Source organism: Pseudoliparis swirei, chromosome 3 (genome assembly GCF_029220125.1).
Source record: "Pseudoliparis swirei isolate HS2019 ecotype Mariana Trench chromosome 3, NWPU_hadal_v1, whole genome shotgun sequence".
Classification (NCBI taxonomy): Eukaryota; Metazoa; Chordata; class Actinopteri; order Perciformes; family Liparidae; genus Pseudoliparis; species Pseudoliparis swirei.
The window spans coordinates 9,339,242-9,362,654 of NC_079390.1; the positions used below are offsets into that span (position 1 = coordinate 9,339,242).

At 43.0% G+C, this 23,413-nt stretch overlaps 2 protein-coding genes across 6 annotated transcripts; both read right to left on the reverse strand.

Annotated features, from left to right (window-relative positions):
* Positions 1–41: 41 nt before the first annotated feature.
* On the reverse strand, positions 42–15,556 carry taf1 (TAF1 RNA polymerase II, TATA box binding protein (TBP)-associated factor). 2 transcript variants are annotated; one of them, XM_056410071.1, is made up of 39 exons: positions 15,261–15,556; positions 14,760–14,874; positions 14,507–14,633; positions 14,305–14,421; positions 13,840–13,965; positions 13,426–13,667; positions 13,110–13,325; positions 12,752–12,994; positions 12,436–12,667; positions 12,153–12,260; positions 11,889–12,056; positions 11,428–11,555; positions 11,076–11,183; positions 10,709–10,882; positions 10,441–10,614; positions 10,138–10,242; positions 9,828–10,028; positions 9,604–9,745; positions 9,069–9,199; positions 8,619–8,699; positions 8,376–8,525; positions 8,170–8,289; positions 7,865–8,040; positions 7,546–7,775; positions 7,229–7,436; positions 6,549–6,720; positions 6,159–6,370; positions 5,931–6,039; positions 5,738–5,836; positions 5,451–5,628; positions 5,252–5,319; positions 4,968–5,090; positions 4,763–4,855; positions 4,568–4,652; positions 4,399–4,466; positions 4,009–4,125; positions 2,690–2,903; positions 2,279–2,450; positions 42–1,487 (listed from the first exon to the last, which is right to left on the reverse strand). In XM_056410071.1, exons 2-39 carry the CDS (start codon positions 14,871–14,873, stop codon positions 1,265–1,267), a joined length of 5,754 nt encoding a protein of 1,917 aa, XP_056266046.1. In that variant the 5' UTR covers position 14,874; positions 15,261–15,556; the 3' UTR covers positions 42–1,264. The 2 variants fall into 2 exon arrangements, with proteins under 2 accessions (XP_056266046.1, XP_056266056.1); XM_056410081.1 differs by having other exon boundaries at positions 14,760–14,899.
* A 718-nt stretch (positions 15,557–16,274) lies between these two features.
* On the reverse strand, positions 16,275–21,358 carry fam76b (family with sequence similarity 76 member B). Of its 4 annotated transcripts, none has more exons than XM_056405857.1 (10): positions 20,894–21,358; positions 20,004–20,068; positions 19,834–19,888; positions 19,539–19,694; positions 19,269–19,450; positions 19,096–19,146; positions 18,926–19,003; positions 18,674–18,812; positions 18,473–18,574; positions 16,275–17,421 (listed from the first exon to the last, which is right to left on the reverse strand). In XM_056405857.1, the coding sequence occupies exons 1-10, from the start codon at positions 20,978–20,980 to the stop codon at positions 17,332–17,334; spliced, it is 1,005 nt and encodes a 334-aa protein (XP_056261832.1). In that variant the 5' UTR covers positions 20,981–21,358; the 3' UTR covers positions 16,275–17,331. The 4 variants fall into 4 exon arrangements, with proteins under 4 accessions (XP_056261832.1, XP_056261840.1, XP_056261849.1 ...); XM_056405865.1 differs by having other exon boundaries at positions 18,674–18,809; positions 20,894–21,357; XM_056405874.1 differs by lacking the exon at positions 19,096–19,146.
* Between the last annotated feature and the right edge of the window lie 2,055 nt (positions 21,359–23,413).

The following is a 23,413-nucleotide window of genomic DNA, read 5'->3' on the forward strand; positions in this document are numbered from 1 at the left end:
GGGAACCATTACCATGTAGCACCAATTAAATGTTCAATGACGTCATTGTACAGGTGTTTATTATGGGGAACTGGTAAAGAAAACAGTGATGATACATGTGACAGTACAGAATACTACGAGAACAGAGACATGTAATAGCCTGTATAGCAGTTTGGTGTTGGACCACCCTCTGCTGGTCATGAGGTTTTAAACATGTTTGATTGAGTTTTGATTATTCATTTATTCAGTGATCCATCAAACTACTTTAAACTGAGGAAAACACTAGAGAGAGAAAATATCTGATCATCTTACACTTAGAAAAAGTGTTTATTATTAGATTATAAGAAAGTGATGATAACCAGCACAGGAAAAGCGTGGGCGTGTGTAACCAGTAACATTAAGGATGGCTCCATTCAGTCTCCCAGTATGAAGACTTAATTTGCACTTATTTTTTATCACAAATTAAATGTTTTAGCTTTTCTCAGTTTTTATCATTGTAAGTATGTTTGGGTTTTGGAACAGATACATTGAAAAAATAATAATCTAAAGATAAACCAAAGCTTATTTTGACTTGATTTAAGTTCAGGACAGCATGCATAAGAACAGGGCTAATCTAAATGTGATGCAGCGACTCATTAAATTATTACTTACACCTGTGATTTTTCATGTGATGCCATGTCAGAGTATTTGCTGTGACTTTCAACCACAAACCAAACTCAATAAAATCCAAATAACCAACATAATCATGTTTTAACCTCTAATCTTGAATCGTATAATTGTGGGTTGTTGTAACACCTGCAGGCAAAGCATTTGTTACAATTTTATTTCAATGTTTTACTAAACTAATCTCCTCACCAGTGGTAAACAGAGAAAAGAAAAGATCTATTATGCCTCAAAATATCTGTAAATATTATTTGACGTTTGTTTTTGTTAAAGAAAGAGCTGCTAACTTCAGCATGTTTATTCTATTTTTCAATCAAGAGGAGCGATAGAAAAAGCAGAGTAGCTGAACGACTTATGCAGGATATGTCCGAGTTAAAACAGTACAAAACATCTGTACACACACTTCCTTGTGAAGAACCATCACAGTCCATGATTCATACATAAAAAATGGCAAACGGAGATTTACAATGTGCTGTGTCCATATACTGTTGGTACAACAGAGCTTTAAACATGAACCATCATTTACAAAATAAGTATGTACAATTTATTTTCCTTTTCCATTGAAAAACTGTGACTATAAACAATGGTTTTTTAGTACTGTTGATAAAAAAAGAAAAATTAACTAGTTGTCAGAGTCCATGTCGCTGTCTCCCCCTATGGATCGGAATTCTTCGCTCTCCTCGTCTTCACTGAGCTGGACCTTGGAGAGAACAGCTGGGCCTCTCCTGCGTGCTTCATCTTCCTCATCTTCCTCCTCTTCTTCGCTGATGGCGTAGTCCTCTCCGTTCCCCATGCTAATGGGCTGCAACTGACTCTGGCTCTCTGTCTCCTCGTAGCTGCCGTAACTGAGACAAGAAGAGAAGGAAGTCAAACAGGAAGACCAGATGTGGTTTAAGTTATAAAAACAAACCCAGTTTTTCAATTGGGATTCAAAGGAAAACGATAATTACAATCTGGCCTCACGGTTTATGTTTTTTTATCTCATTGATGCAGCCTCACTGTTTACGGTTCACGCTCTTAATGTTGTGTTGAGGCTCCATCAAGTTACTGTTAATACAATCGGAGCATTTCCTGCTGCTGCGGCGTCACCATGAATACAATCAACTGATGAAACACGGGGTGGCTCTTCACCGGAAACACAATGGATCTGTGTAGCTGCTCAAGGAGTGTTTGCAGTAGCATTTAACTGCATTTCCTGGTGCCACCTGAACTGAAATATTCCTTTAAACTCTTCAACCAGAGTTTGTTAGAACAGTTGCGAGGCTTGAACACCGTGTCTGTTGAGTGTTACTGAAGGGTGTTCTCTGTCCATCAGTGAGGGACCATTACTGTTTGTCATTGTCTGGTGGCTTTGAGGAGAGCATATTGATTTAATGTTTTCTACGTCATTACATTTGAAATTCCTGTTGATTTAATTTATTATATACATATATATTCACTTCAATGCGAAAAATTAGCAGGTGCCATGTTTCCATCACTGACGATCGCAGCTGGAGCCGATAAATAGCCGTAACTACTGCAGGGTCATTTGTTCAGAGTATAAATGCCGATGGTAATCTTTTCAGCTGAAGACAAAAGCCGGATGTTAGTGGATGTTAATGGGTGTGAGTATTAGTGGCTCCCGGGCCAGTTGTACCTGACGTTGCTGTCTTCCATGTGAGGCTCATCAGGCCCTTCCCCTTCGTATGACATCATGCTCTCGTCTTGCTCCATGCCCATGCGGGCCGTCTCTTGCACTCTCTGGGGAGTTGCAGGTCTCACATCCAGTTCTCTGTCAGAGTCACTTCCACTCTCTGACAGGTGTATGGCTGGAGGAGACAACAACCAATCAGGACAGACTTACGATTCACGTTTGTTCACTGTCGGTTATATAGAAAGACCATCAGATTCACACTTTTTACAATGTTTAAAATAATTCATGCATTCTCCTTAAAATCTTCTTGTGTTGATGGGAATCATTTTGCTTATATTTGGTAGATACTGCTTTTATTCTTATGCATAGCTATGACTACTTTCTTCTGCCATTGTGGCCATCAGGTGGACTTACAGGAGAAAGGGTTGTCGCCCTCCTCTTCACTGGCATCGTCCTCTCCGTCAGACATGAGCAGGTCCTGGTACAGAATGCTGGCTTGGGGCGGATGGTTAGATACTCCGTCCTCTTCCTCTTCCTCCTCCTCGTGGTCGTGCATCCCTCTGTGAGGCGGTAGCAACATGTCCTCCTCATCATCGTCATCCTCTAGTTCTCCGTCTCCATCCTCTGCCTAATAAGACAGGACAGACACGTTTGTCATAGATAAATTAGTAGGAAGTACACAGACGCATAACATTACGAATAAAGAACAATACAAATATTGGACAATCAAGTAGTAGAAGAGAAGGTTTGGGAAGATAAAAGCGATAGGAAGAAATAGATTTTGACAACTGTTTCTTCTAAAACAGTGGGAGAATTAAATAAATACACAGTTACAATAAAAGAATACCCCACTTCATCGCAACCAGGCCTTCCAACTGAAATCATGAAAAAAGGAGAATCGGGATTTTAAGATCACACAATGACTCGACCTGAAATTGGTGATGCCGTTGTGTTGGCACGTTTTAATTTGTGCATAAATGATGTTTATAAACAACCCTCCTCCTCCTCCTCCTCCTCCTCCTCCTCCTCGCCTTCAATGTCCACATCTGACTCTTCCTCCCCGGGTCTTCTGCCGTGATGACCCTGAGGGGCGGTATGATAGAAGTCTGACATCTCTTGCCAAAAGACGGCGCAAAATAACTCCGCTCACTTTATGCGGTCATGTTATCTGAGATCTGGCGTGAGGGACAACGTTAACTCGAGTAGGCAAAACCGACGCCTGACGTCTAGCTCGGTGCCCTGCGGGTCGTTTGAGGAGAGGTGGCATGTGGCTGCGAGCCTTATTTCTGTCTCTCTCCGTACCTGCCCCCCTCTCTTCTCTGGAGCAACCACTAGAGGCCCCTCAGAGAAAAGGCTGCTGGGCTCTCTGGGCAGACTCCCTGAGGCCCCGCTGTCAAACGCATCAGCCGGCTGGCCAACGCCGCACAGTGCGGCACACACAAAGGGAGAGACGGGACAACACGGCAGGAACGAAGGAGAAAAACAGGGTGGGAGAAAAGAGACACTGCGGTGAAGAAACTAGATTATAAAGATGAAACGTGAACGTCTGGAAATGAGTTAATGCGGAGAACGAGTGAAGAAATACAAATAGGCTAAGAGAGCTACAAGGAGTGGAAAGGAGAAGAGGCACTTTAAGCACAGCTGGAGGCCTGCAGTCTTTCGTCGGTGTAACAAGATACCGAGGAAACCAGCATTTACAAAGAAACAAAACTGGGCCCCAGCTGCTCTCCTACCTGCGGTGTGTATGGCCCAGGCGTCATTGGGTCCAGACACTCCAAGTCCGCTGCATCCAGAGCGGCCTCTTGAGCAGTAGAGATGTCCTTCTCCAACTGCGTCAAGTGCTCATCATACTGGAGGCACATAATGCAGTTTAACAGGAATTAAATAAAAGATGCACAGTCCAGTGCAACACTGTGCCAATATTAAACATCATTTAACTGCTTTCTACAATAACGGGGTGTTTTTGAAAACTACTAGAAGATTTCTTACAAATCAAAAACATTTTGAAATCCTTAAGAAATGGTTTCATTTATTCTGAAAATATGGTAACTCACTGCATAACTACTCACTGATGTACCCTTCCCTTAAAGAAGGGCAAAGTAAAAGGCAAAGACTCAACATACCTCTGCCAAGGTATGCTTGCACACGTTGACGATATCCAGGGCCGTCTTGGTGTACGGACTTTCTGGGCCTGAGGAGGACACGGAGAGACGTGTGTGTGATGGTGCTTCAAGCTACATCTTAGCTAAACGAGCAACACACCTCGAAGAACACAATAACAGGGACAATTACCGTTGTACTTGATACTGTTGGCGTGGATGTAACTGATGTCTGACAGGAACACATCTCGATTCTGGTATTTGTGTTTGGAGATGTTCTGTCGAACAATGAAATAAAAACACACCAAAGGAGCTCAGTTTCTGTTAAATTATTTGGTTTTGCTGATATTCAAATGACACAAATTAGCATAGTTTGTATGACTCTCACCTTACGAATGCTCTCAAGATCCATGGGACATACAATCACCTTGTAATAATCCGGGACAAACTTTTTGTTGACAGGATGGTGAAACGGCCATGACTAGAGTGGAGGGAAGAGTTAAGGGATGAGATCATTCCATTTGTCTGCATGTGAGCCGATCAGTGCGCTCATGTTGATACGGGTAAGGGAATGACAAGCGGGTGTGACTCACGTCGGAAACCACCATCATTTTCTGGGTCACAATGTTGTCGAGGATGAAGGAGAAGGCCACCTGATCGTCATCGTCCAGCAAGGGGTTGATGGCTTTCTCCAGCCTCACCAGCCTGTCTTCCTTCTGCACAGAGAGAGAGAGAGAGAGAGAGAGAGAGAGAGAGAGAGAGAGAGAGAGAGATAAAGAGAGACAGAGAGAGAGAGACATAGAGGTTTAATGGTTAAAATTGACAAAAACGGCCGGACGATGATTAAATAGGACAACATGTTTATATGAACACTCACCTCTTTTAGTTTATTATCACACAGGTCTAGCATGGACTGTGCTACCTGTGTTATTGGATGTTTTGCCCCTGGTGCAACAAAAACAGAGAGCCGCCTTAGAACACTTTGATGTGGATATAAATTGAAAGTCAAAATGAAACAAGAGTAAGACGTAAGTCTGTTTTCAAGAGAGGAGGGTTAACACGTTCTTATAATTTACCATTGTAGGTGGCGCTGTTTTTGACGATAACTTCCACTGCTTCCCGGAACTCGTCCCTCGACGGGTACAGTCGCTTCCGTACGTTCTCCCTCAGCGTCTGCAGGTCCATGGGCCGAGTGATGATCTTATAGTAGTCCTTCACAACCTTGGCATTCACTGGTGTGTGGAATGGATACGTCTGTCAAGAAGAAGCAGAAGAAGAAGTTTAAAACATGTGACCGTACAGCGCTAAAGAAGGGGACCGGAAACAATGAAATGTTGTTCAGTTGGACGCCTGCAGGTCTTACGTTGGGGTGATCCCGCATGTCATTGATGATGCTCTCCAGCACAGAGGACAAGGTCACCATGGGGTCCGTGCGCCTGCGGTGGATGGCCTTGTGTGGTTTCTGTGAACGTTGCAAAACAAAAGCAGTGTGAAAGATCAGCTGGAGGGAAACTCGGTTCTAAATGTTTTAAGACGAGCCGAGGAGCATCACATACATTGAGGTAGTCGCAGTGCACAGCGTTGCCGACGCGCCTCTTCTTCTTTGGTGGGAGCTGCTGCTTGGGGAACTTGAGCACTAAAGATTTTCTGCGCACCTCATCAGCACTGCGGGAGAAACGAAATGTTCGGAAGTGGTCGAAGCTACAGAGCATTCATCCATCAACACCGTCTCTTGCTGCATGTGGATGTGGAAAAAATATTTGCAGTGGAGGAGAACCAATTACCTCTCAATGAGCTGCTTGCCCAGTACGATCTTGGTGCCCTCCACCGTGATCAGTTCCTCGTTGTCGTTGTGGATGACGGTCTTTTCCAGCTCCTCCTCCTGCTCCTCCGTCATAGCAACTGGGTTAGAAGGCGGGGCGTTGGTCTGGTAGTACAGCGGGCAGAACTTGTTGGTTCTCATGTGTCCAATGGCTCCACAGGCGCCGCACTTTAACTGTAAAAAGAGGAACACATTGAGGAACACGACAAAGGATCAGCCAGTGTTATACGATGGTAATACTGAAAGAACAATGCACAAATATCCATTTATCTACACCATTGGAAAGCCACTGGTTTGCATTTAGCTGGTGAGGGAAAGGAAAGTAAAAGAGAGTACTGAATAGGTAACTTACTTTCACTTTGAGGTCCGGTCTCTCCTTCATCTTCTTGGACTTTTTCTCCGGGGGTCCTTTGATCTTATCTTTCTCTTGGTTTCTCTTGAGCCTCCTCAGCTGCTCCTGAATTCGCCGGCGCTCCTTCCTCATCTCTTCTCTGTGCTGCTCATCGAAGAGGGCAAACTTTTTTCTGCAACCACAACGATACACATTACTGGCTGTTTTACAGTCGCTAGTTTAGTTGTGATGAGTGGCCTAATTAAGTGTCATTTCTACACCATAAGCTCTTTGGCTTTCCCCTTAATGAGATCCATTCATCTCCAGTATGGAGAATACGGCATCATTAGCCTTAGATGCTGGTTAACTGTATGATTTGATATTAATATAGGACATAATGAAAACGTATGCTTTTCAATGTATGTCGTTTACAGCTGCATCAAAGTCAATTCGTATACAAATTATGAAAGTGTTGTTAAAAGTTTCAGAGCTATCATGTGCAGACATTATTATTGCTTTCTTTTTAATTTACCACATACTGCTCAATAGAGAGCAGACTTTAAAAAAAAAAAAGTTTAACTAAACATCAACATAACACTAAGCTGTACAGCCTGACATGGTTATTGAGCAATATTAGTTACTCCTCAGGATCAAATACACACTAAAATGTGCACAAACACAAACTGATGAGTGAGACCCACATGAAATCGTCGTCCTTGGTGGATCTGATCCTGGTGTAGGCGTCAATGACGGACGCCTTGCGTACTGTCTCGCATCGGACGTATTCCTTGCCGTCCTCGTCCCTGAAGGTGCGATAGATCTTGAGACGCCGGCCCGTGGCCGAGGAGTTTAGGCTGGTGACGGAGGATGTGTCATCGTCCTTGTGGGAGCCGGTGGATAAGGAGCTGGCTGTAGAGGGAAGTTAAGCTCACGGTCAGAGACACAAATGCACAGCTAACGCAGTAATGTCCTCAGTGCACCACAAACGGGATCCGAATTTCAGGAACACAAGACTCACACAAGCCTTTGCGTGCCTTGCGTCCCTTATGGTCACGCTCGTTCTCGTCGCCCATCAGCATCCTGTGCAGCTCTTTCCTCTCCTGCTCCTCCCTCTCGCGGGAAAGCTGGGAGCTGGTCTTCTTGTTCTGCAGCATGTTCTCAATGTTCTTCCCCATCTCCTCAAAGTCACTGTCCTCCGCTGAGCTGCTGTCTGTGTCCGTGGAGAGCACCTCGGTCGACTCCAACACTCTGCGACGAGGGCGCAACAAGGAAAAGGACTCACGGTGTGCTCGGACGGAGCCCTGAATAACGCATAGAACCCTGAATAAGAGTCTCACTTGTTCTGCAGGTCGAAAATCCTCTGGCACTCCTCCTTGTAGCGCTCCTGGTGTTCCGCAACGGAGAAACGAGAGCCTCGGGCAAACTTGCTCATGGGTCCCTCGCCTGAACGCGCCTGCTCCGTGGACATGGTCCTCACCACGTCAATCACCTCCCAGCGAGAGAGCTTCTTGATCTAACACACATACAGACATGCAATGACAGTGGTTATTGTCGAGACCCTCTGATTAGGGGACGCTCTCTTTAACCACGAGGCTGTCCTACTTGAGTTTCATGTGCATGTTGCATATAACCACAGTCTCACCTCTTCCTCTGGAACACCAAACTTGCGCAGCAGCTGCTTGGCATTCTTCAGTGAGAGTCTCCTCAGGTCAGCATCTGTCCCCGTCACCGTCTTCTTGGCAGGCTGTGGCTCTTTGTCATCCTTAAGGAACAGGACAGCGCAGGATCAAAGTTATCACTCTCTATATTTACACAATAAAGAACGTGGGGTGCTTTAAAAAGTCAGACCTTCTGCTGAGTGGGCTTGTTGGGCACTTTGACGTAGGAGAAACCCTCTCCGCAGCCTGTCGGATCCGCCACGCCTGTAACCTCCAACAGGCATTTCCCCTTCATGGCAGAAATGAAGGCTCTCGTTGTGTTCCAAGGAGCTGTCCGCACCTAAGGAGTGTCACACAGGACGAGCATGGTGTAAATGTAGTAAAGTCTTTTGTTTTCTAAATTCGTAAACACTCATATTGAGCGGGCGCATACCTCATCGTCAATCTTCATTTGAAAGTCCTCTTCGTTCTCCTCCTCGGGAGCGAAGAAGGACTTCTCGCCATATCCAGCATCCTAAAAGGGGTCAAACGGCTCGTAGTGAAGACATGCCACAACACTCACTTGTGTTCAAGGGACAGATTGGATGTATTGAAGTCATGAGCTGCGTATCCACAGTCAGTGCATCGCCTCCAGCAGACGGCCGTCGACACGACCCCCGTTTGGAAAAGCAGACAGAAATACCAGCTCGGAAGAGAAGTAATGTGGACGGAGGCAACACATTGCTTTGTTTCCGTGCCGGTAATTCTGTCCGTTTTTACAAACTGGGGGCATGCTGACCACCATCTACTGTAGCGAAGATACTAACGATGCATAAGTACCGGAGACAATAACTCAAACTATCCCGCTAACCATCTGAAGTCATTTAGAGGGAGATGCTGTTACCTTGAGTCTCTGCTCTGCCACCAGCATGCTATAGTAAGCGCAGCACTGCTCTGGAGACACCATGGCCCTGATCTCCTCCTCCGTGGGCAATCTGAAGTCAGGCTTCAGCACCCACCAGTTCGAGTCCATACCTGACATGAGGGCAAGAAACTGTTGGACGTGTTCTTGGACATAGGAGACGGTATCATAAGCAAAACCCACGTCAGAGTTTCCATTATAGGTATGTGTATGTTAGACATTGTAGAAAACCATGACTTGCTGATTGTAAATACAAAGCGTTTGCACCCTGTGTCCTGATACTTTCATTAACTACATCTTACCTTCAGAGTAAACTCCGTAGTTGGTGTTAAAAACTCTTTTCCTGCCCAAATCCCTGTCTGTCAATTCAAGGCACACGCACACTCCTGAGCTCACGCACAGTACATCTGCATAACCTCAACACTGCCCTGACATAACACACCGGGTTAGTCCAACACACGATCATGATCACTGAATGGTGTTAATGAATGAGGGTTAATGAATGAGCTTGGTCTACCTGTGCGTTTGAAGTCGGCACAGAGTTTTAGTCGTTTCCTGATGCTACTCTCAGAGTGCGAGGGAAAAGCTTTCTTTATATCCTCCATGCGGATTCTCCGGGGCCGGTCCTTGCTCTTCCAGAACAGGCGGTAAATGAACACCTGCAGAATACAGATGTGACAGCTCAGCATTTGCAACAATAGCAGCTCACGTTGCTGGGAGAGTTCAAGCAAGTCGATATACCTGTAGGAAGTCTCTGATGTGAGTATTGGCTCGTTTGGAGTTGGGCCCTGGAACCTCAAACAAGGGGCACTGCTGACCGACAACAAACATGTCCACTATTTCTCTAATGTAGTAGCCGTGTCGAGTTCGTAGAATCAAGAAATCAGTCTCCGGCATCTTGTGCATGTAGATTGGCGCGCGAAAGAGGTTGTTTTCAAAAGCCTACACGAGGAAGACACAACATCATATTATTTGGCATGACAACAGACCAGTGACGCTTCATATATTTACTTAATATGAACACTGAATAATTGACTGGGGCGGTGCTGACCGGGAGCAGCTGTCCAGGATGAAGAGAACCCAGGAAAGGGGACGTGTGGCAGTATACGGTCTCTCCATATTTACAGTCAGGTGCTCCAGGATCCTTTCCAGGTTTCTGAAGAACAAGAAACCAAGTCGAACATATATTGTGCCCCATCATCATGAGGTTGAATGAGATACTCTGAAATGAACACCATCGGGAAATACAAAACAATTCTGCAAATTGAAATGAATATGACAATCGCAATCACATCTACATGTATATACGTGCACAAATGCAAGGCTACAAGTGGAAAACAAAGGCCGAACTCACCCTTTTGTAGTAGTTTTTGATTTTCGTGGCCAAGCCAACTTGCATGATGAGAGGGGCGTACTCTTCACTGTACTCTGCCAGGATCAGATCTCCATCTTTACCAGTCAAGTCCTGCGGGGTTCTCATGAAGAACATGTCTCCTCCCCCCGATGCCTGCCGCTCCTGCTCTCGCGTCTATACAGTAAAATATCAACATATGCAATCGATAACGCACTCGTGTACAAAAATGACAAAACGCTAGCGATGCTCGTTCTGAACAGGGCTCCACCTTGGCCTTCTTCTTGATGTGTTTGAGCAGCGGCTGGACGGCATGGGGACCTGGCTGAGCCAGAGCTCCAAATGAATACTTCTTCAGGGTCGGTCGATGGAACTGGCGCAATTTCATGGGCCCCATGTGAGTGGGGTAGAAGGGCTGCCTCAGCTCCAGCGCCGGGATGGAGTGCTGTTAAAGACACACAACGTACTTCAAGTCATAAGAGTTCTACGTTTCAGCTGTTTTGAGCTTAATTCACAGGTTGTGAGTTTCTACTTTGCATTATTCTGTCACGATATTCAGTATAACATGTAATTTAACGCATATCCATGTCGCTCACGTGCAGTAGGCTTTATCTGTATCTTTGTGTGCTCCCGCTCACCTGAATGATGTTGCCACCGAACGTCCCCCTCAGGCCCTGCTGTTTAGGATAGTAGAACTCATCATTGGAGAGGTTCCAGGGGTCCTTCACTTCCGGCTGCGACATGTTCTGAGGTGAGAGAAACCACATTGCCCACTCAAAGTGACGTCCTTTAAATCTTTTCTTTTTCTTTATTTATTGGAATATCAACAGCCATCATCACTTCATCCTCATTTATGCAGCCTTGATTTTTCCTATTTTACCATATTTCTGTTTCAAATGACTCACATCTCCACTCTAGAAGCAGACCATGTAATTGTTCATGTCATCTCATAAAATGTGTGCCTTCGCCTGCGCTGAAGAGGCCGCGTACCTGCTGTGGCTCATCTTTTATCACCCCGGTCTTGCCTAGCAGGATGCGGCTCTTTTTGATTGCCGTTTCCTTCTTATTCTCCTTTGATGGGGAGTGGGAAGTCATCTCCTCCTTTTCATTTGGGATTTCTACAAGGGATTGTCCAAATAAGCAGACTATCAGCCTCAGTGCACCAACAACATTGGATAAAGGTTTACAGGGTTTACTGATAAATTGATATTAGATGCTCTGTTAAGATGAAATAAAAGACACACGCAATCACATAAATATATAAAACATGTATGCATTCAACAGATTTTAGTCCTAGGTACTGGGATTATTTAGCTTTCAAAAACATTGACCAGAAGTACATTTACAAACTTCAGAGAAGTGATACTGTGTATTTTACATCAGGATGTTCATTTTGAAAAAAGGCAAAAAGGTGACTATGAAGCCTAATCCGATGGGAATTGTGAATATACCTAGGATGATATTTTCATCGTTGGGATCCAGTGTAAGAACAGGTGGCATGAGCATGCGATCCATCTCCTGGTCATCCCAGATAATGTTATCTTCCCAGCGTCCATACACTAACTCCTCGCTGTCAATTGGGAAAATGGAGAACCAAGGGGAGTCGTCTTCCTGAAAGGCTGCGGAGGACAAATAGAGAAAATTAGTTGGAAGCCTGTGATAAACAAAGGTCTGGTGAATCTATTATTCGTATTGTGACCTAAAAATTAACTCACCTTGATTATCATGGATGTTTTTTTCCCGCTTAGAGCCAGAGATTGAAGAAACTTTGGGCATGGGCGGAGGTAGAGGTGGCACCAACTGAGAATTACTTCTTGTGAGACCTGTAAATTTAAAAACACTATTATATTTCTTTTACACATATAAAATAATATATCCTTTGTTTTTCGCAGCAACAATGTCTTTCAAGTTTTGTTACCACCAGCCGGGTATCATCTGCATCACACAGAAAAATGTTTTTGCAAGAGTTACTTGTGTATTTACCGCCCGGCGTCTTACCCTGCTGTGCGTTGTACGCATTGGCATTGCGAGTCATGCTCGAAGGCAGCCATCCTGCTAGGCTGGCTCGCTGTGTCTTTGTGCTCTTGTGTTTTACGTCCTCCCCATTCCAAATAATATCGTCCTCCCATTTGAGCTGAGTAACCATCAGGAAGAGCTCATTCTCAAGTGCTGATGGTTCCTTATCTCCATCATTATTGTTGTCAGCATTGTCACCGTCCCGCCTCAGAAACTAGAGAAATATCAAAACACGATATAAGTAAGAAAAGCAATCAGAATAATGTTCATGTTCAGGCTACAGATATCCACGGCCTACCTCACGAGCAGTATCTCGTATTTCTTCAAGCGTGTCCTGCTGCTGAAGCTCACTGGTCTGCTCTTCTTTCAGCTTGAAGCCGTAGTTGAAGTTGTTTCCATCCTCGGAGACGCCGAGCATGTCGTACCAGAGCTGGGCGGGACCATATCTCCATTCTGCTACTTTAGGCCGAGACTCTGCCTCCTTGTCCCCATCGCCACTAGTTTGTGAGAACTTGGATTCTACTGGAGCCATCATGGTTATCTGGGTGGTGGCACAGAAAAAAGCATGTTCAGTGCTGGATACAATGACAAAATTGCCAGGGCACTATCAGCTGGCATTAGTGCATACAATAACCCGACAACACTGGAAGATTTACCTCATCATCAGAGAGACACTGTTCTGGAGGAGGGGGGGGTGCATACTCATAAATCCATCCAGACTTCTTCTCCAGGCTTTGCTCCGTTGGCTCTCCTTCTGGAGGAGGTGTCCCAGGCTGATGGTCCCGGTGCTTCCGCTTTTTCTTCCTGCGGGCACTCCTCCAAACTGATGGCATGTTCTTTCCAGGACCAAACAGCCGTAAGAATCTAAGCACCTGGTAGTAAATCCAACAGACAGCAGGTGTCAGTGCACTACTTGTTTTTAAAACCATGGTTGTAAAATAAACTTTTTGGATGGCTGTAAAGACGCTTTACCCTTCCAGGCCTGAACTCAGTGAAGAGTTCTGTAACATCTGGCAGTGCTTTGGCAGCATCTTTCTGCATGATGCCAGCAAGAGGGAGGTTGAGCATATCTGGGGTGTCTCCAGCCTCTGAGTCCTGGCAGGGACGGTCAGTTTCTGATTCTGAGTCTGATGAGCTGCTGAAGTCAACCTTGTCAGCCGTTGAGGACGGCGCAATGATGGAGGGTAGGATGATGCCATCACCCTCTTCCCCAACTGTGAGGAGAGATAGTTGCAGGTCACAGCATTAGCAGAGACAATCACACTTATTTTTCTGAATTGCTATTGAGTTTACCATATGATCAAGTGCAGTATATTTTCATCCGACAATCTTACTAACTAACTCCCAACATCCACCCTGATAAACTACCCAGAGTAAATTCCTTACCATTTGGGCTCGGAGAGGTGGGTTCCTCTTTCTTAACAGCTGTAGGAAGACTTGGTGGCGGAGGAGGCATAAGCTTTGAATCAATATCCTCGCAGTCAGCATCATAGTCATCCTCATCATCTAAGACTAAAGAATTTGAACATGTTGAAAAAATATTATAATAGCACAATCCAACAACACTTTGAAATCCTTTGTCGGGTTGAATGAAAATTCTAGTTATTGCTATATGTTGGGAAAAAAAATTAGCCTCTGCAAGTGGAAATATGTTTTTTTTTGTATAATGATAATAATAATAAAACTTTAATTGAGAAAGATGAGATCAATGTTATACATCTTAAGGAAAGATTTACATACAATAATAAAAAACAAAGTTATACTTGTAATTTGTACTTATTACAAAGTCTAAGTAGTAGTCTAACATCAATAAAGCACTAATATGACTCCAATGCGGTGTTAATTGGTCACCTGATTTCCTGTTCAGCTGCAAAGACCCCATAGCCTGACGGTACTTATTTGTTTCATCCTCAGCAACCTCATTGATGTCAGAGTAATCTACTGCATCTTCTGTACTTTTTACCCAACCTGGAGGAGACAATTTGAAAATATCACTCCATCCTGTTTCTGGCTAAATTAATATTAAAAAGTTCCTTTTTATAGTGAAACTAACCATCTGCGTCCATACTAGCAGTGTCTCTGCTCTCGTCTTGATCATCCTCCTCCTCATCGGCAGTGATCTCTGTAATAAGTGAGCCCAGTCCGAGGGTACCCAAACCAGCCAAATGCTTTTTGGACTCCTGTGTGAGAAGAAACCACAGAAACGCCACAGAAAGTTGCAATCAACAGTAATACAAATACAAAACAACTAAGATCTCAAAATAAACTCTTAAAATTGAATTGAAGATAATCTTTGAAACACCCACACTGTCCAGAACGCTGTCATCCTCCAGCTGTCCATCTTCGTTGATGTTTCCGAAGAGGAAGCCAGTCAGAGAGAAAGGGCGATCTTGGTCCTCGTCACTGTCTGAGTCCGACATACTAAATGGAGAACATTCACAGTGACCTGAAACAATAGTGTAGATAATTCACAGTAGCTTTCATTTAATGCGAGATATCCATATCGTTCGACATGCATTTGTAAACATGTAACTACGTCTTCAAAATATACCGTTGTGCCCATTTGTGTTTTTATAGGTGTTTGACCAACATGTTTTCACTTTAAACTAGTTGAATGATGCTATTCTCATCACAATAATTAAAAAAATAAACTGCTTAACTTCCGATTTTGAGCTGAAGCTTTGCGTCAGACGAACCTGGTGTTATCTGTAGCTACGTGACGTTAGCTCAATATTAGTTCTTTAACGTTTGATATGTCCAAGCAATACATAGAAAACAAAATCAGGAAATGCCAGATATGCGCTTACCTCTCGTTCCTCAACCTCAGATTTAGTGGAAGTGGGTTTCTGTATCGACTGAATGCTAGAAGCTTACTTGCTGCAGTCCAGTCAAAGTAAAGCTAATGTGAGCTAGACAGCATAACTTGTAACGTAATGCTAACTTGCTCATATCGACGTGAAGAAATCTCCGTATGCCTGCTTCAGCATTGTGAAGTCAAAGGGAAACATCACTAACAGTACATTTAATGCAGTCTTCACAGAGCCAGATGAAGCAGAAACGTTTGTTTATATGTGTGTATCAGTTCCCTGCAGCGACCACCGTTAGCTAAGCTAGCTCGCTCTTTACTTAGCGCAAAGTTCAAGTCACCCGGATGGACAAGGTGAGGCGTTCAGGGCCCCCCCTGTAACGTGGTTAATTGTTGTTGAAGCGGAATCTTCATGATCCAGAAAGTAATATTTGGCAGTAACTTTTCAAGTATGCCTAACAGAGCGCTGCTGCTGTTCTATGGGACTGTTAGTTGGTTGAATTATCTCAAATTGCTACTCCTCATGCTCCTTTCAAATTTGTCAGTCTTTTTCCCCGACTATCATGACTCTTGGATGCCTTCCTTTTATGTTTTAGCAAGCAAACCTTTCATCTTCATTGGTGTTATTATCGCACACATTGTTCATACGATTATACACATGTTTCTTATGCTGGCCTCCTTTTGTTTGGCGAGGCTAAAGGATTATTACATGGAGCCTGCAAAAAAATGTCTTGCATTTTTTAAATCCGATCCACTCGTTTCCTGAGGTCCACAGACTTAATTGTGAATACCTAAACCTGGTTTGATTTTTTTTTTGCACTCTTCAAACAAATATTATTCATGACAGGATGGCTTGTATAATACCAATAAAGTTCAGTACATTGTAGTAAACAAGGCTGAAACATTATTTCACCTCACAGATGATGTCATCAGTTTTCCAAGTATGGTCTCAGAGACATAACTGACTTTATAAAAGTCAAAACACTACGATGTTCAACACAAGAAAACACACCAAAACAGTTTAGCCAGTTTAATAGGTTTAAAACACTTGGTTTGGAAAAAGTACAAAAGTGATCCTGGACACCACAGTATGAAACCAGCCCAATAATGCAAGATGATAGGTGTGTTCCTTTAAAAAGCATCTTCTACAGACATGTTAATTTGAACTGGCCTTACCATACACATACTGTACTCACTAAAACAGATACAAGCAATAGATTAAATACAATGGCTGACCCCAGTTATACATATACAAGTGATTCTTAAAAAACTAATAAAAGGGAGGGGAACAAAAGAAGTCTGACCACAATGCCACCCGGTGTCTGGCAGTAAAATCATGCAGTATTACAATCGTTCCACTAAAGAGAAACAGCAAAGCACTACAGCTGTCACAGTGAGAAAGAGGCCAGCCAAGAGGTGTCTCTCCATCAGACAGACCGTTTAAGTGTTCATTGGTTGTTTTATGAATTGTTACTGAGAGGGTTCTCTACTGTGGAGCAGCAGCTCAGTGGTCACCCTTCCCAAGTTTGCATACATTGTAAAGTGTTGCAGCATCTTCATTGAGGAGAACTTCTCTTCCACAATTACATAGATTACATTTAGAAAAATATAACTAATTGCTATTGAAGAAAAAAACCCAAAATGTGGGATATTCTCTTAGTATGTTGTGAGTAAATAAAAAAGCTAAGAAATACAGTTGAATAAATAAATTGCATTACATCCATAAAAAGTAAGTGGATCCATTTGAGTTGACAGAATGCTATCCACATATGCACACCATGCTTGTTGTTTTGGCCAGGCAGTGTTAAAGACGAGGGCTCCGTCCTCCGCTCCATCCAAAATCACATCCTATGAACCAGTGGAAAAGTCGGCAGAAAATATCTAAAATATGCTGACATTTAGAGAAGGGATTCTTTGATTCAACAATTGATCTCCATGTACAACATGGTCCCTGGCTTTACCAGTTAAGAAGTATTTGATGTTAATGGCAATGAGGAAACACAGGAGGGAGATGTTCACAGTGTTACAACAATGAAACTGCTCTGTGTTGTTACCCGAGGGCTGGTCTATTGTTAGGGCAACAACAGTGAACTCCCTGTCCGATCAAACTTTTTTCCTTTCGAGAGGGCTGCCACTTGTTTCATCAACTCCCTGTTCTTGCCCTGTGGAAACAAATGACAAACAATGTGTGAAATAAGATGCATAGTTCGGATCTTTTTTAACACCGTAGTGGAGGCATTTGAGGAAAAATAAAGAAATCACAATACACGTTTAAATTTAGCCCGATTTTAAAAAGGCAGCAAACACACTTGCTGGCTTTAGAACATCGTGGTTTCAAAGTATTTACTATTATTATAATAGTAGTCATCATTTGTCGAGGCTACAAGCTAAACGGTTTTGTACAACATGGGCTACCTTCAACCGTTTAGGCTGGACTGATAAACTCACTGCTGGTGCATTAAACACGTCAGCCAGTCACACTTAAAACACGGGTGTACACTTACTCATTGTTCTGTCAAGTATATGAGAGAGACATTCACAACAGTGATGTACAATAATCCAAATAATCCAAAAAATAAGAATACAATAGGGGTTTAAGAACAAATAAGACTGACTTTAAACAATAATAATTGAAATTTAGTTGGGACTGGTTTTGATTGGTTATTTCTACTTGGCCTTTAGAGGGAGGTAAACAAAGCTGAGAGTGAATGTCAATGATGGACAGGACAAAAATACAAGACACTCTTTAGTAATATTTATGTAAACTCTGTAAATCTCTTCAAACCTCAATGGCCTCTGTAGAGGCAAAACAATATAAAGTATAAACAAAGTATATATATAAATATATTTATCAACACACCAAAGCGCCATTACAAACTGATAAAATGAATACAGAGTTCATGTTTTTGAGGATAGATGGAGGTAGTTTTGTGGTTGTGTAAACAAAAACAAGATTAACTTAAACAACACAAGAACCGTCTTACAAAATATTCCATAGAAGAATGTGAATAATGCTGCGTTCACACCAAAAGTGTTGCAAATATTCGCAACGCTTTACTCGCAAAGCTTCACTCACTTGAGGCAAATGTTTTCGTCAATCGCGCAATTGGTGTGAACGCAGCATAAGACCAAGTCTGGCATCGACACTGAAGTGTGGGCTCATTTTGCTGAGTGTTTTTGTGACATATCACTTATGCATATATGGTTTCCCACCTGCTGGTGCTCCATGGACTCTTTGTGCGATTTCTCCATTTGGTTCATCTTAACTCTCATGTTGGATTCCTGGTACTGAAAGTCTGCTTTGATCTCTGTGAGCTGGAGGGGAAATTAATAATAATTAGGTCAAACAAACACTAGCAATCAACAGTGATGTGACTTATTAGCGCAGGAAGCTGGGCGAGGCTCATGGCCTACCTTTCGGTCCTTCTCGAGGATGGTTTGATCTTTTTGCTGCAGCAGTCTCTTCATTGACATTACTTCCTCTTTCAGCTGGCTGATGAGAATGAAGTTGTCTGTTCCTCCGGAATCCATCGACTTGGTGAGGGAACTACTGCTGGGAGAAAGGAAAGAGTACACTCTACTGTAGGCAATACACTGACGATGTACAAGTACTTCATAAAATCCAACTTGAAATCCTTTTAATGCTTTCCCAAACATGTATCATACCTATCCCCATTGGATGGCTTCATCTCCAGTTTTAGTTTCTTCTTTGGAGTCTCCTTCTGGACTGAAGACGATTTATGGCTGCAAAGAAATTTAAAAATGACAATGTAAAATTTGGGCCTAAAAACTGTGATATATATATTATGCAGTGCGAATGAGACGGAAAGTTTGACCTCTGCTTCCACAGTCCCTGCTCCTGCTCAGGACTCAAACTCCCACTCAGTCTGGAAAAGATAAGCTAGCGGTCAGTTGGCTAGACCTAATTTTCTTCTTTTTATTGCCTCACGTAAACAACCATGTAGTGGCATAGACCATACTTGTTGCTGTTTCACAACAGAGGACATACTTGTGATGAGAGCTGCTGTGTCTGTGTTGCTGTTGGTGATGATGGTGAGGTCTGGAGTGGTGGTCTTTCTCATTCAGGGATGAGGAGTTGGAGGAGCCAAAACCTTTCCTCTGCTCCTTGGTCTTCTGCAGGACACGGCGGTAGGACAGAGTACAGAGCCAGCAAAGCAGTTTCCCATCCACCTGTGAGGCAAGTAGGAGTCAGTAGTTTATAAGAAATGCTGGTACACATTAAATGTCAGAGCAGACTGTATGTATATACGGTTTATACCTTTCTCCTGCCCTCCTCCTTGCGGTCAAAGGCGCATTGCTGTTTGCACTGCTCACAGGTCTGTGGAGACCCATATTTCTTCTCTGAGTTTGTACAACGCTGGCACTTTGTCCCGATAAAGGCTGCAATGATGTTACAGTACTGACAGGGTTTGGGCTGTGAAAACAAATGAAAAACAATGCTAAAAGTGTATTTACTCCCGTCGGGCTGTAAATAAATGTACACTCAGTGCAACTTAATGAACGCAACAAGTTCAAGGCGCTTCAGCACCAAACTAGAAAAACTTGTTCCTCACCGTTCCAAACTGTTTGACGTTCTGAGCACACTTCTTGCAGATTGTATTGGTTTTACTGTGAAGAATAAACATGGGTTTACGTACAAAACAAAAACAATAACATGCAAAGACATTCACTGTGAAAAAATGCTAACAACACTGACATTCATCAGACGGAACACATATCTCACCTTTCCTGCTGAAACTCAGATCTGCAGAATGTGCACTTCACTATTGGATGTGCGATGCGACACTCCTACAGCAACACATCAAAGAAATTTTCAATTAAATTGTGCTCTGACAAGGAACTCATAATAGGCATCCACAACTCGCTGCGTTTGGCAACACACCTTGATGTTTGTTCCAGAACATCTCTTGGAAAGAACATCTGTTAAAACACCAACACCTGACTATGTGAGTGTCACTTGTACTTTTGTATTGTAACTTTGTTTAATTAACCCAACACATTAATGAAGGGCCCCATTTACCAGACTCGTTCTTGGATACCTTCAGGTGGCATTCTTAAATATTTATATTTTTTTAGATCGTGAAATCTAACTAATGTTTTCACACGTTGACCTTGTGCTTTAACTATAACGTGCGAGTATTCAGGGGAGCCCCTTTACGAAGTGATAACGCTCTCCATTGTGCCCATATTTGCTTCAAATAAATGTGTATCAGGGCACACAGTAAATGAAAGTGTGAAGGGAAGGCCACAACAACACATTCCTCTGAGAGAAAAAAATATGTCTGCGAGAGAAACAAGTACATAAACAAACGGCAATTCTCCAAAGTATGACTATCAGGTAAATATGGGCTATGATTGCGTTATTACTAATTTCATAAACAGGGCTATATAGATCTAATGACGTAAACAAGCTGTGCAGTCCCTGTGTTAGCGCTTCTAGGTTGGACGCATACATCCTGTTACATAATCTGGGCTCGCCTAACTTGTCATCGCACCATCACACCCAGTAGGCAATGGGACACATCCACACTCTGCTCGCTCGGGACTGTTGTGTCTCGTGCCCTCGACCACACACACACACACACACACACACACACGTACACAGTCCGGTACCTTGCACAGCTGCTGGCCCTGCGACAGCTCTTCGAAGGGGTACCGCTGGTTGCACTTCGTACAGGCGTACAGAGCCGACGTTGCCATTCTCGCTCAACTGATGTCACGGAGCTAGAAGAGGTTCGCGGAGTCCAGCTGAAAACGGGGCAGATTGCCGGCACCGCTTCCCTTCGAGCCGTTCGCTAGTTCAGGACCGAGAGCTCAGAGACTGTGCTGGCGTCCGGTGCTAGCTAACGCGAGCTAGCTCCACACAGAAATAGCTTAGCTAGAGGGGCGAAGAACAATAAACTCTCAGTATTTGTGATCTCTCGCCGCTCACACGCTCTCCCACCAGACTAACTTGACGTCAAGCATAAGTTTCCCCGCCACGTAAACAACCCGTGTACACGTATCCGGATATTTAAATGAAGTGTCCACTGTTCACTCGCCGAGAAAGATATTTTTCCTGTTTCCCTTCTCTTTCTTTTTTTTGGTATCAATGCCGTCGTCGTCATGTAACCGGAAGAGGTCGACGGCTCCAGCGCAAGAAGAAAGGAAACCTATCGCGACACAACATCCGTCCGCGGGATTCACATTTTGAAATGCGCAGAGCCAATCACATGCCTGGATTCCGCCCACAGCGCTCCACATCGTGTATCGATCATGTCATTGATTTGAGCAATTTCTGACAAGTTTATGCCTCACGTCAGGAGCACAGTAGCTCCGGCCTTCATTGTTATTCTTCCACCTAGAGAAGATATTTTAAGTGTCACTGTTGACAGATTACATCATCTGAAATGGAAACAATTCCTACTCTTTTGAAGTCTTCTAAATATACATTTTACACAAATGTTTATAAATGGCTACAAACTGAACTCATGTCAGTTCAGTCAACCATGCTGCAGAAGTGTGATTATGAAGGTCCCGGGGCCCCAGCTGTCTGGAGCTCTAGAAAGTCACAAGATAATCACAAGTCAAGATACATCTGGAACATCTCTCGAAATATAAGAAAACATCACCATGTGGGTAAATGATCATCAGGGCTCCGAAACAGTCAGTAAGTCTCTTACAGTGGCTGTGCTGTCATACATGTACTGTTCATCGTTTCAAGGGTACTTATATTTAGTCAGTGTACGGCAGAGCATCTGTAAATATGTTTAACCCAACAAGATATCACAAACTATGATATTCAGCATCATCCTAACATCTCAGGTCTGAACATGTTGTGACATTTCAATCAACAATGGGTCAGAATGAGGTTATTTGCGGGTTGAGTATAATTTCTAGGTCCAATTGTTTTCTGTAATATATCCATTGAGGGGGATGACCTTGTTAATTACCAAACACAAACCCGAATAGGAATAGCCTTACTGCATCACAATAAAAACCTGTATGACATTGAAGAACAACATGTGCCAATAGTGTTTATTATATAGTTTATATTTGATACACTTTGACGTGTATTGTTTCCTGCAGTGTATCAATTGCCAGAAAAAGTTTTGAAGCAGTGAAGTGCATACAGCACAGCAGCCTCGCTTCAATCATATACGGAAACACGATCTTACTTTATTAACTATGCGTCTTTTATAGAGGAAGTCGTGCAATCTAAGTGGCAATATAAATTCATTTTAAGTGATGGGCATGAATAAATAAATAAAAAGGCAAAATCAAGGGAATAATAAGCTTGTTATTAAATAGAGGGTGCCTTAAAGCTAATTCATGTCTTGTCATCTAATATTTAGGTAGGAGAGTAAAACAGCTTGATTATGAATTCGGGTTTCAGAGCCTCTGCAGGTTAATATTACCATCAAGCACATTTACAGTGTAAATGTCAGACTTAATTTATGATAAAAGTTGTTTTTTTCTCCTCCATTTTATGGAAAGACTATAATCATAACAAGAGACAATTAACTTGAACAGGGTTCTGCTATGACTTGAAATACTAATGGCTAAAGGCATAAAATACACAAGAGGGTCTTGTGTTCACACACTCATGGAACAAACCATACTGCAGGGCTCCAGACTAACTTTTTTTACTAGGAGCACAGTGGCCCCTAACTTAAAATTTTAGGGGCGCAAGCAGAAAATTTAGGGGCGCACACTATAAATCAACTTGCAAAGTTTTCCCATCATTTTTACTGTATTACTGATAAATAATTTGACAATATACAATCTTATAAACTTGTGCAATAGTTTTAATAACATACACCAGTTATACAGCTTAAAAATACAAAATGAATATTTATGCTCTACTGACAACAGAACAAGTTGTAGACTTGTGGTGGCATCATATACACCTTAAAATGAAATCACATATTGTGCACAATTATTTATGTGTTAGTCCTACCACCAGCCTAACAGCTTAATCATTATGGTGCCTGTTTGCCTTCATGAACTGCAAAACATTCACAACAGAGAACTCTTCAGAAGTTACTGTCTTGAGTTTAAACATAATTTGAGAGAAAACATACCTTGAGCATGTTCATGTTGCACTTCGATGTGGCCAATCAAAACTTTGTTGGTTTCCCTTGTTGCAGGATC

Bases quoted from the DNA above. Each gene is read 5' to 3' on its own strand.
- taf1 (XM_056410071.1), bottom strand. From the start codon at position 14,873: ATGTCGGACTCAGACAGTGACGAGGACCAAGATCGCCCTTTCTCTCTG. The intron at 12,261-12,435 runs GTAAGACGCCGG...TTAAATTTACAG, and splicing joins TGCGTACAACGCACAGCAGG to GTCTCACAAGAAGTAATTCT. The intron at 10,883-11,075 runs GTGAGCGGGAGC...TGTCTTTAACAG, and splicing joins TCGGTGGCAACATCATTCAG to CACTCCATCCCGGCGCTGGA.
- fam76b (XM_056405857.1), bottom strand. From the start codon at position 20,980: ATGGCAACGTCGGCTCTGTACGCCTGTACGAAGTGCAACCAGCGGTAC. The intron at 18,813-18,925 runs GTATGATACATG...CCTTTCTCCCAG, and splicing joins AAGCCATCCAATGGGGATAG to CAGTAGTTCCCTCACCAAGT. The intron at 18,575-18,673 runs GTAGGCCATGAG...TTTCCCCTCCAG, and splicing joins TCCTCGAGAAGGACCGAAAG to CTCACAGAGATCAAAGCAGA.